The sequence below is a fragment of the Lineus longissimus genome, chromosome 2 (genome assembly GCF_910592395.1).
Source record: "Lineus longissimus chromosome 2, tnLinLong1.2, whole genome shotgun sequence".
Lineage (NCBI taxonomy): Eukaryota > Metazoa > Nemertea > Pilidiophora > Heteronemertea > Lineidae > Lineus > Lineus longissimus.
In genome coordinates, this window is record NC_088309.1 from 23,315,790 (window position 1) to 23,332,815 (window position 17,026).

The 17,026-nt window shown below is 39.6% G+C and overlaps 1 protein-coding gene across 8 annotated transcripts in view; it reads right to left on the reverse strand.

Annotated features, from left to right (window-relative positions):
* Positions 1 to 17,026, reverse strand: part of LOC135483121 (casein kinase I-like) — a 34,559-nt gene that overhangs the window by 8,005 nt on the left and 9,528 nt on the right. For 3 of the 8 annotated variants that reach the window (XR_010446296.1, XM_064763669.1, XM_064763670.1), the window contains exons 5-10: positions 11,750 to 11,984; positions 10,410 to 10,580; positions 8,772 to 8,920; positions 6,976 to 7,080; positions 5,888 to 5,995; positions 4,414 to 4,520 (exon numbers count right to left, since the gene is read on the reverse strand). Coding sequence is in view for 7 of the 8 variants with exons in the window: in XM_064763669.1 (XP_064619739.1) it covers positions 4,414 to 4,520; positions 5,888 to 5,995; positions 6,976 to 7,080; positions 8,772 to 8,920; positions 10,410 to 10,580; positions 11,750 to 11,984 (875 nt within the window). In the remaining variant the exon portion in view is untranslated. Of the gene's footprint in view, positions 1 to 4,242; positions 4,350 to 4,413; positions 4,521 to 5,887; positions 5,996 to 6,975; positions 7,081 to 8,771; positions 8,921 to 10,409; positions 10,581 to 11,749; positions 11,985 to 17,026 lie in introns of all 8 variants that reach the window. The other 5 variants (XM_064763672.1, XM_064763674.1, XM_064763671.1 and 2 more) reach the window with 3 other exon arrangements.

Sequence of the window (17,026 nt, forward strand, 5' to 3'; positions counted from 1 at the left end):
GTGTTCTCTGTGAAATTTCTATATAAGAGGGGTGTAAAAGCTTGGTTTCCTCAAGGCACAAGCATTGGAAACTGTTTTAAAACCCATTGAAATAGGAGTGTTTTTCACTTTGTATACATCCAGCTGGTCAACACAAATAGAACACACACATGCAAGAGCATATCAGCAACTAGCTATAAATTAGTTTAGTTTTTTAGAACAATGATAGGGACAGATGGGTAACTTATTTCATGATGGGGGGGGGGGGGGCTGGGGGGGGGGGGGTAAGAAAAGTTTCAAATGCATGTTAAGATGTAGCAGTAAGGTATTAAGAGGGGTAGCTCCACTCCTGGAGTCAGCCATTCCCATATCTACCTCACAACGTCCCCACACATGGTACCAAGTAGGGATGGTGTTTTCACTGAGGTCTCCCAAGTTAAATGCCACACAGGGTGAGTGCTACTGACACATCCACATGAGAGATCAAACCTTCCTTTAAAAGGGTCATCGGGATGGGTTGGATGGTCATATATTGAATGGCTTGAAATAACTTTTTGTAAGGAGTTTTGACTATGGCAGTTTTTTTTAATGGAAACGTATTAGTAATTTTGCATGCAATGCACAATCTCCAAAATTAAAAAGCTTTAGGGCCTGGAAATCACACTAAGTTAAATACTGTAGGCTTGGCTACACTGAAAGTGGAGGATAGTCTTTGTCACGAACTACAGGGCTGGGGCCAGAGGACTATCAACCAGTCGGACATCAATCTTTAGACACCTGATGGCAAAAAATGCCAACATGCCTATGACATTGCCATGAAAGGAAAAGTTTAGAAGCAACTGAGAAGCATTAGAACACAAGCGAGGGTGGTGCCATGAGTTATAAATGAAAAATATATTTTATATAACGTCATATAGTAAAAGAAAGTTGCAAAGTTACAATTGCTACTACAAGGCAGGGTGGAAAAGGGCATGGCCTTAAAAAGGCAGGGTGCAGCACCCTGCTTTCAACACTTAACAGACTCTGTAGGCAAGTATTCCATCAGCAACTTGCGAGAACACTGAAATATTTTTCAGTTGAAACTCCTGGCTCCACCTTTTGTTAGATGATTAGAAAAGATTATGCCATAAGCAGAAAGCAGTTAGGGCTTAGCATCCTTGCTCTCAGGGTATTGACTCTGTGCCAGGAAATAATCATATTCCCACAGCCGCAGTGAAAAGGACAAAAGTTAGGAAAGGACAAAGCCATTATCATTATAGTCATTGCAAATTCGTAAGGACTTTATAATAGTACCAGCCGAGCATGACAACCATAAGGAATCAACCTGTGAACCATGGGAGAACCACTTTTCATTTCTGGCCACAGACATCAAGACTCCATGTACAATGTAAATGATTAACAAACAACCATACTGTACGCCATCATTTTAATCAATAGAGGTATCTTCAGAGTTGTTAATACATGTACATCAAGACTCCTAGATGAAGCCCAGATTCTGAGTTCACTTTCCCTCAAAGTATTGAATGTGTTCAGCACTTCAAAGTCTACACACATTCACCATTATGAAACTGCGTACAGTATGATTCTTTGATTCAGTGAAATTAAGATATGTGGCTATCAGCAGGTCATCCAATACTGTCATTAGATTTCAATTTTCATCGGTCTTGATCTGATTTGCTCATAACTGAATGGATGGCCGTGTGATAGTCATAACACTATTCCACGATAAAAAACAGAAGTAATCGTGCTGGGAACATGAAATACAGGAATGTGTAAATGCTGGAAGAAATTGGGATATTAGTACCTGAAAACAGTGGCAAGCAATACCTTGGGGGGGGGGGGGGGGCAGAGGTATACCAAACCAAGACAATAGCATCAGGCTTCATTAGGCTGCATATCAACAGACACAAAGATGATTCAAAGGAATTTGATCAAGAAACGGTACTGCCTGATGCTAGTGTGTTTAGTTTAGTATGAAATAATCAGCCCTTCACTTGACTGGTTGGCAAGCTTGTGGTAAAGTGGAATTGTTTCACTCCCACGGAATAAAATTTGACTGAAAACAGGGTCAGTGTTGCCGGATGATGCATGTAACTGCAAGGTCTGTGTGTTGCAAGGAGCACAGGGAGGGTGTCTCACAAAATGCACTAGCTTGTTGCATGTCAATGGTCCCACTTTTTGCAAGAGGGTTGGGCATTTTGGAATCGAGTAAAATAGGTGGTTGACAAGACAACGAAAGTTGCCAAACACATGGTAATAATTCACATCAAGTATGAGGACCTTTTTTGTTGTCAAACATAACAAAGGTGATGTTGTGCTAATGGTACATAACATCAGCTCTCTTAACAATACACTTTTTACTTAACTTGATGTGAAAATGTTTGTGAACAGAAGAATAGGTGAATAAACGACACGCAAAATTCAACAAAAGTGAACATCACCTAAAACTAAGAAAGAAAGCGATTGAAATTTTAACTAAAAGCAACTTTAAAAACTTCATTGTGAAGATGGTTATAGACTTGTCCCCTCCACAATGGTAATTTGTATGGGGCTAAGATCAATTTTCAATGTTTGATTTTGCACTACCTTTTTTTAACCTAGATTAATGAAGTAATAAAGGAAGTGATCTAAACACTTTGTCTTTTAAATCTGCAACCCCTTCAAAGTTTCCCCTTTTATCCAAAATATATCCAAATGCCAAATTCTAGCTTACTTAATATATCAAATTGAACTACATGTACATCAACCACCTATTGTACCTCTACCCATCTCAACCAGGTTGGCACCCCTAATCCATTTCCAATTCTAGGCCACACACTAAAATTGAGCTTTAATTCTGAGAAATCACGAAGAGAACGAATCCTCTAAAGAAAGAGCCATGGCCCTAACCTAAAGCATCCCGCACACAAGCAATTTTTGTGCTGCAACAAGTGCTGCAGCCATGACAAGATGATGACTGATTGTGATTGAAGCCAATCAGCTGTCCGTTGTAGTGGAAATAGTCATAGGTTGCAGCAATAAAAATCACTCCTCTGCAGAACACTTTTAAACCAATCTCCCTTTCCAGGAATTGGAGACAAGCAATCCCTGAGGAAGGAGTCCAATACAGGAATGTTCAAGCATTTTCAACCTACTGTAAACTTGAATCTTGAATTTTGACCCTTCTTAACCCAACCCACAAGAAGTTTGGGTGAAAGATTGAAAGAGTGAACATTCTTGAATGGCAATCATTTTTGCAAAAACGGCGCTTGGATGTAAAGCTGGCCTAGAAGGAAGAAATGGCAGCGGAAGTGTGCAACAGACGACAAAAAATCTACAATCGCAAATGCGCCACTATAGCATTATGAACAGAGCAAAGGAAAACCAGACAACAACCAGATTTTCAGCTGAATGGGGTGAAACGTCGGAGAGTGATAAGAATATGTGTTGGATATGTCAGAATTAGTTTGTTTCCTGCTGCAGTCAAAATGGAAAATTGTTCTCTTGAGGTAGAAACAAATTTTGCTATCGCCAAAGTGCAGCAGTCAACTTCTGTTCATTGCTACAGTTGCATCGGTGTTACCCTCTTGGTTATGAATGCAGTTCCCAGAAGTTTGAATACCAGTGTCGTTGCAGTGAATGCAGTTATATTTACTGATGCAGTGAATGCAGTTATATTTACTGATGCAGTGCATGCAGTTATATCAATCGAGCAGCACATTCTGTCAGCGTGTTTTATTAGTCATTCGTGTAGTACAGCTATATCATTTTACTTTCGAGTCAGTGTAGTACCTGCCACAGTGCAGTCATAATCCAGCACCATTTTGTAAGCAACTTTGGTTATTGCCACAAAGAACTGAGATAACCCACCCTTGACAGCTTTTTAACAAGTTGTTAAGTGCAATTTATCAACATCACACTTCATGTTGAGTGCAATTATTAACATCGTACTGCTTCTCAGCTTTATGATATTGCTGTAGTTTATGATACAGTGCACCTCTCCATCCTTTTTTTTCAAGGATAGTCATACTTCAATACAAGTGTGAAACTTATTCTTAATCAAGTAATACTTCAAAGTGAGTCGCATTCGTGTGTCTGTCTAGGCTTCTCTATTCACTTACTGTGTATTCATGCAAAACTCTTGATACCCTTTGTACTTAGCAAGCCATCTTAAGAAACATGTACGAAAACAGCTCATACTTGGAGGATATCCAAGGCACTAAATATCAGGACGAAATCACTTTCAACGTTTCGCCCCACCAGGCAAAAAGTCTGAAAACATACTTAGTTTCCTCGACTACTTCCACCTCTGTCTGGGCTGTGATTGGTGCATTTGAATAGCCCGCGGTCGGGTCGTCTGCACCAAGCTCGCCATTCGTTGAACTTACAACCTAGAAAATGTAACGCAGATTACGCTTAAGCCAAAGGAAAGTAAAAGAAGAAACATATACATACTTCACATCATCCACGACTTCTACTTCTGATTGTTTCGTGATTGGTGCATTGGAACGGATGGTTGTTGGATCCTCCATTCCGACTCCTACATCCCCCGAACTTACGACCTACAAAAATCGAGAAATAACGGGAACCTGATATGATAGATTCTAACCAAGCTAACATACACTTGTCTGGATACGACGTTGCCCCTTTATGAAATCTAAAGAATACCAGTATGTGACTTTCTGTGAAGGGACGTCATCATATACATGAACAAACTTTCTACTTTCAGAATTGGTGATTATAATTATCAAGTTCAAGCTCGTGGCACAGGTTATTGAGGAAGGGGCATCACAGCTGCATTTTTTGTCAAGCCAAAAGAATACAGTATAGATTTTTTCATTGTTTTTTTATCAAGACACTTTTCACTTCCAATGCTCGATAGCATAATAATCTTATAACCTTTTAGAGAAAGACATTGGTGCAAAAATCAAGAAACAATTGCATTTAAGATACCATGCCAAATGTAAAAGAATTTGACCAGACATAACAGAGGCTGAAGAACGTTGGGGGGGGGGGGGGATCAAGGTTGACAGTGCATGACCAGGGGCAGCCGGCTCCATGCAGTTCAACAAAATCTACTCCAAATTCAGGCTTGTCTGTCATATTCCTCTCAAGGAAAGTCACATGATGTAAACATACAAATCTGAACTGAACTAAAAAGTACGAACAGAACACAACACTCTGCTTAACTTTTACCCTAAGCAAAGGATCAAAATAATCAAATTAAACAAAATTGATAGACTTACATATACAAACTCAAACTGAAGCACGTTAAATCACGTAGGAGGTAAAATTTGTAAATGGCCATCCATTTAAAATGTGACAGAACAGAGACAGTGACGTCTATGCGAGTATGCCAAAAATCAGTTACCTGAACTGTATGTTTATATAATAAATCATCGGGTGCCGTCATCTTGGATGCACTCAGTCACCCAACATCTCGTAAGATGCTTTACATCACCTGAGAGTACGTTAAGCCTTCTTCAGGTTTTATGATTATTGTTGATACTTAATCTCAAAGATTTAAGATTTTGTGTGTCAGAAGTACAAAGGATGGACAAGAATGATACGGTTACGGCCGATTAAATTTGTGATGAGTTACATTAATGGTCATCTAATGCCTCAATCACACCCTACGTTTATTTGCTAGAAAAAGAAATGCCATCAGGAGAGATGAGGAAAAGGACGCTGGAGTGAACAGCAAAGTTAAGGATATGCTTTGTGGTCATTTTCAATCTGTTTCTTTTTTTCATCGTGAACAAACAACTTTGCATGTCACAAAAGATAAACAGAAGGGAAGACAAGTCTTTCTAAAGAGAAACAGGGCAAATGAAAGACAAGTCGAAAACAATGTATGAAGCAGATAAGCATAAGAAGCAAGTGAAGAAAACTAAAGGAAATTAACGGGAAAAGAACCGAAATGACATACAGAAGTGTTTACCTGTACAGAACCCCCATGTCTATCAGCAGATGTGAGATTTGTACCCAAGAGTTGTTGCCGGGGTTGCTCACCCCAGGCAGTACCTCGTTGATTTGGCTGAAACAAGCAGAGATCATCAGTAAGATAGACACCTACAGCAGGACCCGGCACCCTCGAGGAAGCATGCAAATCAATTTAAGGGCCAGCGCTAAGGCGGAGGAAAACTTAGCACAGTAAAATGATGCCTTATTCAGTTGGAAAGGTACAATGTACACTGAGGTATTTTTTGGTCGCTGCTGGCATCCTTTTACAGCAATTAAAGAACATAAGAAAAAGTCCCTGGATATTTAACATACCAGGTTGCGATAAATCAATTCTTAAGGCCATCTGACAGAAGTCATAAGATTTTTTTGCAGATCGGTACCCTGAACCTGTTTACATTGTACTATAATGTATAATCCCGATGATCATGCGCAAGACTAACTACTGCATATTGTGTGCATTTTCACAGTCCATCACACCAAAATGAAATGCACATGAAAATGACTGGATGGTTCTCCATTGTCTGTGAAAATACACACACTGCATACAGAATAGGAAGAGATGACCCAGTTTATCTCATTTAGACTAGAGAAAGGATGCAACAAATCCCCATTTCATTTCAAGACAAGAAGGTGCACAGTTAGTAGTCTATTGCTTGTATACAATGCAGCCACAGCACCCATGTTGGTTAGGAAGAACCTGTGATGGTATGACCAAGGACTAGACTAGACCACAAACACTGTATAATAGGACCTTGTTGACAGCTAATAAAGGTGTTACATACAGATCAGAAGTCAGGCAAACTTGCCTCAATTCCAGGACTTGTTTGTTTTGGAGACCCTAGTCATTGTGACTACGAACTAGTGCTAGCGCAAGACTAGGAAGCAGCCCAATCTTAATCTCACTTTAGATTGACTTGATGTAAACTGATCACTAATCAAACACATCAATGTAACATTTGAAAAGTGAAGCGAAGATAGATCTGGATGCGCTGTGCCTTTATATACTATCACAATGGACCAGCATACATCTACATGAAACCATGAGAAAGCTACCTTGGCTCCCTGTGCTGCATGTCGTTGACGGCCCGAGTTCGGTGCCGCATCCCTGTTTGGCGATAAAGCACCTTCTGTAGCTACTATGGAACCTACTGGCGTGGACTGGAATCAGAAATAAACGGTGAAAGGAAAATTGTATCAAATTGAAAAAGGTAGGGTTATCCAAGGTCATTCATTGAGAAAATCCAATAATTACAAGCCCTAAGATACCGAAGCTTCCAGTTTTAACCATCTTTATGAAACTCCTAATACTGTAACACCGTTGCATGGGATCCATGAACCTATTAACAGACTTTCCTTTGAAATAACCCCTTGGGTTCAATTAACAGATACTGTAACTTACAAGACCAACCAGCCATTTTAAGCTTGTTGAACCAAAGGTAGACAGATGAGAATGTGCACGAACTTCTAAAATATGTCAGTCTCATGGGTGGGTTCTATTTACGGAATATCAGATGGAAATTTCAGGAGAGGTCGAAAACTTGCTTCCCCTGAATGTAAATCTCTCATTCACTGATATTCCACACCTTTGAAAAAATATACGGCCAATATTGTTTCCAAGGAAACAACATAAAAAATCCTTATCTTACTGAGACAAACGATTCTGACATGTGAGAGCCGGATTTTTAGCTTTTTAGTAGGAATATAGGAAAGCTGTCTGTTCCGTTTTGTGACGGAAGGAATTGTTAAGCTCCCACCTCGGGCTCAGGGATGTCACTTGGATAAGAGTGCAATATATGCCCCATTCAGTGGGGAAAGGAAGGCCAAGGAGTTCAGTGAAATTGCGTGGGCAAGGAATGCTTTTCCCACTAGAGACTACCGAGTTGATACAATATCAGTAGCCTACTGTCCAATACTTTGAAAATCAAATTATATTGCCACTATGGCCAGACCCCAAGTCGATAATCAATCAAGAGGCTTATCCATTCTGTCTAGAGTGGCATAACCATCTCGTTATGCCAGCATGTCTCGAAGCATTGATATGTACAGGAACTAATTAGCAAAGCGTTAATCCCTTAGACCATCAATAAGCTCGGCAGACATTCAAGAAATTATCACTTGGTGCCTTGGCTCCAAAGGATGTTTGATATCGGAGGATGAAACAGTGACACTGGTTCAGGTTGATGAATGTGGCGAGATCCCCCAAAATTCTGACATCTTTAATAAACCACCTCTCAAAGACACTGCCTAATAAAGAAAATAGTTAAATCTGCTTATGCAGAACTTAAAATAAAACATCATATGGCTCACAAGAGGAAAAAACACCCATTGAAGACAGAAATGTCATGGAAGAGCTCATATACAAAAAAAATCATGTATAAATCCTTTTAATATTCAATTCTAATAATAGCTCTCCTGTGTTAGCATTGCTAAACCAGTACTCGCATACAGCTCAGATATTAATCCATACAGAATTCACCGCTCAACATTTGCATTTTTGATTATTCTCGCAAAAGGTTTCTATTTTCATCTTCCATTAGTTATAACTCAATAATCATTGCTTCCCTTAAGGTACAATGGTTTACAGGTGTAAATGGCGCCAGGCAATTCATCTATTTTCTTATGGTGGCCCCGGAAAAAAATAATGGTCTGCCAGTCAGAAAGAGCTATTTAAGTCAGTGAAGAAACGCCTAAATAATATCCCAAGTTTCTCTCACTTGCTTGTCTTAAAGGTTTAGGTGCAGTTTATAGTCCACTGAAAAATTTCGAAATCCTGACACAAATCAATCAGATACCTGTGGTACATGTACTTATGATATAACCACCAATTTCAAAATGCCATCCATACTTACAAGTTGTCGTCCCGTCCAATCGAACTCACAATCGCAGTCCCACCCTTTTTTCTCCATAAGATCTTGGAATAGTTTGCGTAAATAGTCATAGTCAGGAGTCTCGAAGAAATCTAACCTCCTAACGTATCTTAAATATGTGGCTAGTTCGTCTGAAAGAACAGAAATGAAAAAAAAAATTACCTCCAGCAAGAAGAGATCTTTTTGTCACACACTGTAGTGATGATAAAGGCAGATTGCTCATTTGAGGGCTGGGAGTGCTTGATGTCAGTTTCTTCCAGTATCAATTTCATCCATTGGCAAAACTGACAACTCTATCAATCCTATTTTCATTTACCCACTCAACGCCTCTACTCACTATACTCTATAAAATCCTATCAGTACATACATGTACACCCAAATAACTGAGCCAAATAAGTAGTACAGCATTGACTTAAATGTCAATACTTTACCTCCTTTGAGCATTATCAAAATCAATATCTCTTTTATTGCCAAATAATGCCAGGGTGAATTTATGCATAGCATGTTCCCTCTTGGTTCATCCCCATAGAAGATGGGAAAATTAGAGCATATAATGATCTAAAAGATGAATTGGGTCCATGGATAGGAATTCTATCAGGTATGAAAGGTTGGGCATTGATCCTTCTGCGCAATATTTACAAGAACTGGACCAAGGAATTTATTCAGTGAACAATACCCGAGTCTCTTGTGTGTTGAGGAGCTCATCGTTATGACAGTTAATAGCGTTCTTTATTTTGAATGTGAGAAATGTTCTTGTCAAATCAAGTGTTATTGACAATACTCTCAGAAGAGTTATAGAAAGTGCCGTCAAAATTGATTGTTTTTCATTAAATTTTACCTTCGTAACCAGGGAACTTGTCAGACTTAAGGAAAGCAACCCTAAGTCCCAAGGAAATTCTCAAAACCGTTTTTTTAGTTTTCTCACAATCCAATATCCTTTGCCAAAACATGAAGCTTCAGATGTTGGGCATAAAGATAGGATTGATCCAATTAAAATGCTCTCAGCCCGGGGGAATCATTTTGATGATCATTGCAGATTAATTCAACATCTTTTCAGAGATAGCCTAATGAATTAATGGCACTTGAGAAGTAAGAATTATTCATTCACCCCAGGGATAAGACGAGTTCTGACAAAATCCAAGGGCATATGGAAAGCACTTTGCCTGTGCAGATTCTTCACAAACAGTACAAAGACAAACGAGCCACACCAATATGACTAAATATAGTCACCAAAGATGGAAAGACTCAGCCGTGGCTGTCATGGCTTGTACCGACTAGGGTGAGCCACCCTACACCCAGTAGACTCATCCAATCTGTGACTATAGGGAATTGTACCAACTGAACCATAAATGATCTAATGATAAACCAATACAGTCACTGATTGATCCAATACCATGCAACAGACAATCTTATTTCATGCAAAATCTCATATTCGCCCAATGATGACACATAAAACATATCAACATGACATAATACAACATATATCACCCAGATGTGGTCCTGACCGCAAAGTTAACTTGACTTAGCGATGACTATAGGATTTTTTTATGGGATTCAATCGACTGAACCACACACACAATAGAACCCATCATCAACCAACACATTGATCTTATTCCTCACCTGGGAAGTTTTCACATAAGACCTCTATAGGCGTCGCCCGTTTCGTATCACCGATTTTTTGGTACCGCTCCTTCAGGTTGTCAGCTTTTAGCCCCTGCCATGGTAAACTACCTCGAAGAAAATACATAAACATGTGTCCTAATGCTTCTAAATCGTCCCGTCGACTTTGTTCTGAAATAAAGAATGCGATGTAAGTGAGATTCAAACTTTAGCAGAAGAAACTACCAAGGTGGGATGCAAAGCCGTGGGAATCATTGTATAAATCAAGACAGCTTATTAGCATGCCATATCTCAATGCCTGGGGGGGGGGGGCAATGAACATAAGCCCTCCAATGCCATACAACTCCCCCGCTATTTCTGTTTATCATCAATATACTCATATGTTAATATCTGTCACTGGGGAAACAGATAATAATGCGTCAATTAATCGTTTATTCACGGCCAATTTGGGATCATCAACAAATGGCAATGTCGTACTTAAAACATACGTGAGACTGAGACAGGAGTGGATTCAAATAGTTTGTTGAGTGCATTCTTGTTTGTCGTGTCCTGATATCAGCCCAAATGAACTTATAAAGCCATCCGTCTTGTCTTCACACCCTTTGTAACTTGACATCAGTGTGCTCTTGCATTTTAACTTAATAGTAATACTACATCACTATTACAAAGCCTTCTTTCTCACATTACTACTACATAGCGTCTGACACAAGTGGAGAAAATGACCAATTTATAGCAAACCCGCTGTGTATCATTCACATCCTTGTTTGATATGGACCGCACCCCAGACCATAAAATATAACTCAAAGAGTGACACAATATTTGCTTTAATAGAAGACAATTGTGTGCCCGTCTCGGGTTTGACCCGGGCTTTGCCGAGTTCAAAACCTAAATATCACACCACTATAGGCATACAGGTAGATCAGAACCAATCTCAAACTGTACATCAGATCTCCAAATTGATTGTGGTGGACTATTGAAAACAATTTATGATATACAAAGGATAAACACATCTTATCTTCATGTGATCCAAACTAACCAGGAACTGGTGAATTGATTCTTTTATAAAGTGTGTCGAGGAACTCTTGTGGCGTGATTGAGACGTCTATATATAAACTATAAACATTCATCTTCTCAAGTACCTGCATGGTCATTGTACTATTCAAAACCACTGCACCACAAACATTTTAGCCTTGATTTTATAGATTATGATTGACACATCAATGCATCATAATATGATCATACGGACCTGAGCCACATGTATGGCGCAATGACGCGCAAAACTGATCTGTTGTAGTGAAGTTGCATGCAAATGGGTTTTAGAAAGTTAAATCTCAACCTACCTTTCCCCAGATGCGTGTTTATGCTCATATACCGAGCCGTCCCTGTTAAAGACTTGTGTTCTCGATACGGTATATGTTTATGTGTTTCAGGATCTATGTATTCTTTCGCTAAACCAAAATCTATTATGTTTATCTGATGTTGCTTTTTGTTGGACTGCCTTCCTATTAAGAAGTTTTCAGGTTTCACATCTCTGTAGATAAGGTGTTTGGAATGGACGTACTCCATCCGTGTGATCTGAAAAGACACCAGGGTAGACAATCATTAGATATGAGACGACTTGGGTGATTTCGTGTATGCAATCAAGGGCACATGATGATGACAATTGTCCTGGGTCAAGACAAAGAGGTCACCTGCAAACAATATCATTGAATGATGGAAGAACATTATAAAGGTATTATTCAGCTCCACCCAAGAAACAGACACGTATCAGATCTACAGTGGAATAGAGATTTCAAAGTTTGATTAAAAATCGACCAAGGAGGTGGCATGTCGTCAGCAGCTGTCACAGAGCTTATCATCAAAGACACCATGTGTTACATACATTCCTTTACTACAGGCTTACAGCTACATTCAACAGCATAACAGAGAACTCTGAATGATAATGATATGAAACAAGCCACATCAAAGAGCTTGGGCTACTCCCGCAAAAAAATTGTCGGCATTTTTTTTCTATGATTTTTTCTCATGACACACTGGCAATCTTTGTGCTCAGTTGGACAGCTAATATTTTCTGCGGAAAAAGGCAGACACATACTGAATCATGCTGTCACGTTTTTTAGTGCGTGCTGCCTTGCCTTTTTCAAAGAACATGCTGCAGCAGTGCACTCTGTCACACGATTACTTATAAAGACCATCACAAAACACTATAGGGTTACCTTATTAATAGTTGTTTGAAAAACATCAGCAATTTACTTTATAAAGCAATGCTGTACTCACTCTGTGTTCTACAGCAAATTTTTAAACGTCATGATATTTAGCTTTGAAAGAAGGAGAAACTATTTTTACCAACCTCGGACCGACTATGACAATATTGGAAACAAGAATAGAGGTGCACAATGTCATCCCTCTTTTAGCATCAAAATGGGCAACAGGGGGTGTCAAATTGCCTCGAAGACATGATCGGGTAGAATGGGATTGCAGCAAATTGGATGTTTCAAAATAGATGCAGACACATCTGAATGTACAGAAGTTTTATTTGGAAAGTCATTATTCACATGAATAAAGAAGAATTGCATCAAAGGTGACCCATAAAGAACTGATTGCAAGAAATTAAACAAGGACTGGAGCCATAATGTCAATATGTTGCTGCTTTCCCACTGCTGTATGTAGCTTCATATTTCTCTTCAGTTTTCACTCTTGCCTTCAAGGATCACTCGTCACAACGCTCCATCAGACGGTTTTGTGTGCCACTACAATTGGGTGCTTATTAGGTTTACAGGCCGAATGGAAACAGTGGAACTTTAGAGTTGCAGTATTCTGTGCATATCATAGCTCAAAACTGTTGTTCAAATCAATCATAAATCAGCAGATCCAGTATTCTTTAGATCTTTGTCCTTGTAATCACAGCAACATCCCACGTATTGGGATTGATTCTCGCTCTCACCTCATTTTTGCTTCAACTGATATCAACCATATCCAGGACTGCCTTTGAGACCTATAATTTGTTTCTAATTGCACTTGATTGAATCATAAGGGACTGGAATACACTGACTGCAAAATGATGGACTCTCTTAATGTTGACGGGTGCACTTTCCAGATGATTGGCAATCACAGAATTGGATGCTTCAAAGACTGTAACATTCTTGAGAGAAGATGGCACACTGAGCTGTCAGGCAGGCTACAGCAGAGGGAAATTGCTGAGGAAATGATACAGACAATTAGTCAGTGAAAACCACATAGATGACAATGTCAGTGTCACCTTATAGGGTTAATTGTGAGTTTATCTGCGAGTAACCTAACAGGGCAGTATTGTATCATTGCTATGGCAACGTGTAAGATTCCTCAAATAACATAGCGATACATCAAATAGCAGTCTTCCTGCAAGAAAACACACAGACTTCTGCAGATAGGTCAATTATGAATGCACTATTGTCAAGCCTGACATGACTGAAGGTGACATGATAGATTATCGGAAGCAGCATCTTTTCCTGCCTGAGATGTTGACAATTGAGGGTCTGGAGACACTCCTAGTCCTACTCTTCTGGTATGACATTGCTGTGGCCTAAAATATATAACATAACAACTGACACTAAGTTTGGGATTTCAAGCCTAAAAACCAGAAACCACATGATATGATAATTGATACATGAACACTCGAGTCAAAGAAGCATGCTCAAGCCAAATATGACAATGGAATTATCTATGGTAGTAAACTCCAAGCCTAGAACCTATGTTTACTTGCCAAAACCCCACGTCAACTGAATCAGCTGTTGCAATCAGACTGCAGACGAAAACAGATATTCCATGAAATGAGTCACCCAAAAGAAAGATGACCAAGCGTAGGTTAGTTGCAGCCTACTGGATGTGAATCGAGCAAGCAATTCAGAATTTAAGGTGTGGGCGACAACATCAGTACACAGTCTACGAATTAGAAACATTTTGCTTCCTGTATACAGGATGTACAATTTGTGACGGGATATTGAATTGAAATCTGCTGAGAAGCAAAGTCAGCTACTGAAGCGCCTTTTAAAAATTCCATTCACGACTTGATGATAAGACAGATATGAAACATTTGTAACACTATGCGATTGCTACTCGTATGACGTTATTTCAAGAAAAAATGATCCGATCTGGCAGAAGATAAGTAAATGTCATCATGAGGATGATGTATCCAGTATCAACATGAAGCCAAGATGAACTGATACTCAGGATATTGAATTCTGACATGCACACAAAGGATGGATAGCAATAGGGCAAGGCAGATTGACATTATCACTGAAGTGTTGGGCAGCAATCATGAAATGGGAGTTGCACAATTCTTAGGGCAATCCAATGGCGATATAATCAAGTTTAACAGGGATGATCACCATTTTGTCCCTCTGTCCGAGGCTGATGCGAGCAAGAAACCAATCACAACAACTCAAATAATGCCAATAAATATCTTTGATGTGAAGCTGCAAGAGTTGATTTAGAATCTGGCCTTCAAACAGAAAGAGAAAACACCCAACCCACTCATCTCATGGTTCATTTATTTGCCTTCTACTTCAGAGGCAGGCTAGGAAGATGAGAATACTGAGAACATCAGAGGATTATTTCTTCAAGGTTCAGGTTCTGTTGCTGGTGTGATTAACTTGCAAAGACAGAGAAAGAAAGCTTGATCAGCCATCTGAATTACACAAGTGGACAGGTGCTGCGGGAAGCAAAGAAGACAGGCTAATATAGAATTGCTGTTCTTTTGGTGATAAAGGCTGCAAAATTCGATTTTCTGCTCAGTCACCAACAACATCTCCTAATGTTCAATGATAAATGTTTGTTGTATTGTACGCAACAGTACAAATTTCTGATCGATTTCAACATCCATTAGCCTTGCGAAGGTCAACCATTCAACATCAATTGGATGCTTCCAACATACATTTGCTTAAAGCTCATCCATTGATCGTTAGGCTGACGAGACAGCCTCACGGTCGAAGCCAGTGTGATGTCACGGATGAAGCTCAGCTTCATAGAGTAAAGTCCATCCTTCGGGAGGTGGCACAAAGCCCTCGACAACGTGTATGTTAAGATCAATAAACCTAATGATGGCCCACCGGTCAATAATTGATCCAGCCGAATTGAAGGGGAACAAAACTGAAGATTAATCAAATGATGCACCTCTGCAACTAAACATATTGATATCATCATCATCCATCCATATGTACATGGTCATGGATCATATCTTTCTTTATTTTGAACTTTTGTCACAGTTGATTTAGGCTGATGATGCTGATATTGATATCCTCTCCTGAATACCTTTCAAAGGACAAATTACAATTACGGCCCCTCCCCCGCCCAAAGCCCATCAAGAGAGTTTAAGTAGATTTCAGGAGCCAATCCTCAAACATGTTCTGTTTCAATTGCTGTGTTCATTTTTATTTGGTAGGTGGCGCTTCTTGTTGGTAAAAATACCAAGGGTTAAAGACTCACAAATCAATCTCGTATTAATAATACTTCTATTGACCACTGTTGTATCTTAGGGAGACATATTAGCCTTGAGCTGTGGTTGAATAGTAATCAACTGGTCAGGCCACGCGATCAGTCATGGTGGATCAGTAACGAAGGAAGAGCCATTGCACTCCGTAATTGGTTTCTATCGCTACCATTAACCCACTGGCACCTGAACAGGGCCGTGAGGGACCAATTGGAACATGATACCAATCAATAACTATGAGATACTTCACCGGCATTCATCCATTTCCTCAAGAAGAGAGTAAGATGCATAAAATTTGAGGAATGAAATAAAGCAGATAGTTTACATTTCCAAACATCACTCTTTTCTAAATGGCTACTCTCACCGCCAAAAACCCTGGGCTTAAGAAGAAGTCAAGCAGAAAGCACCTGCGGCTCCAGCACATCTAGAGTAGACCAAAATAGTGGTCACCTCAAATTTGCACTAGCTGAAGACTCTACATCGCGGCAAGAACCTTCACATTCTTTCGTTTCCTGGTAACCCCACCATAAGCAGTATGTTGTGGGCGTTCGAGCAACATCCCTCGCAAACTATGTCTTGAGATACACAAGCAAGTTCATGCCAGGATAAATCTATAATGGTGAGATGTTCTTCGTGTTGGGTGCACTGTTGTCTCTTTTAAATTGCTAGGCAGCAAAAATGGCTTATTTCCATGAACACATTGTTGTACGTAATGTACTTGTCATTTTGGCAAATACATGTGTAGCCTAGACAAGAGTCTTTTATCGAGAGCTTCCATCAAAGCTGAAGCTCCACCAAGTCTATCATTTTGTTTATAAACTCAAACAGGGTAATTTCTTTTTAAATGGGTCACACACTGACAGTAGGCCTATATTTGATTTTGAAATGCCTGATTTCCATGACCAAATGAGGAAAAACTGGAAACACCTGATTAGTGATTACTATGAACTCATCGGAGAGAAAACAGGTAACTCCTCCTGATTTCCATGACGTGATTGGAGGGAAAGAAGAAACTCATGACTTCGATGACCTGATCTGACGAACAGACTGCATCCGTGTAATAGTCTTGAGATGCGTTTCATGCCAGTCTCGTATTGATTTTACAATGCTCCAAGGACGATAGTATCAGCGCTGAATGTGATAAGGCTCC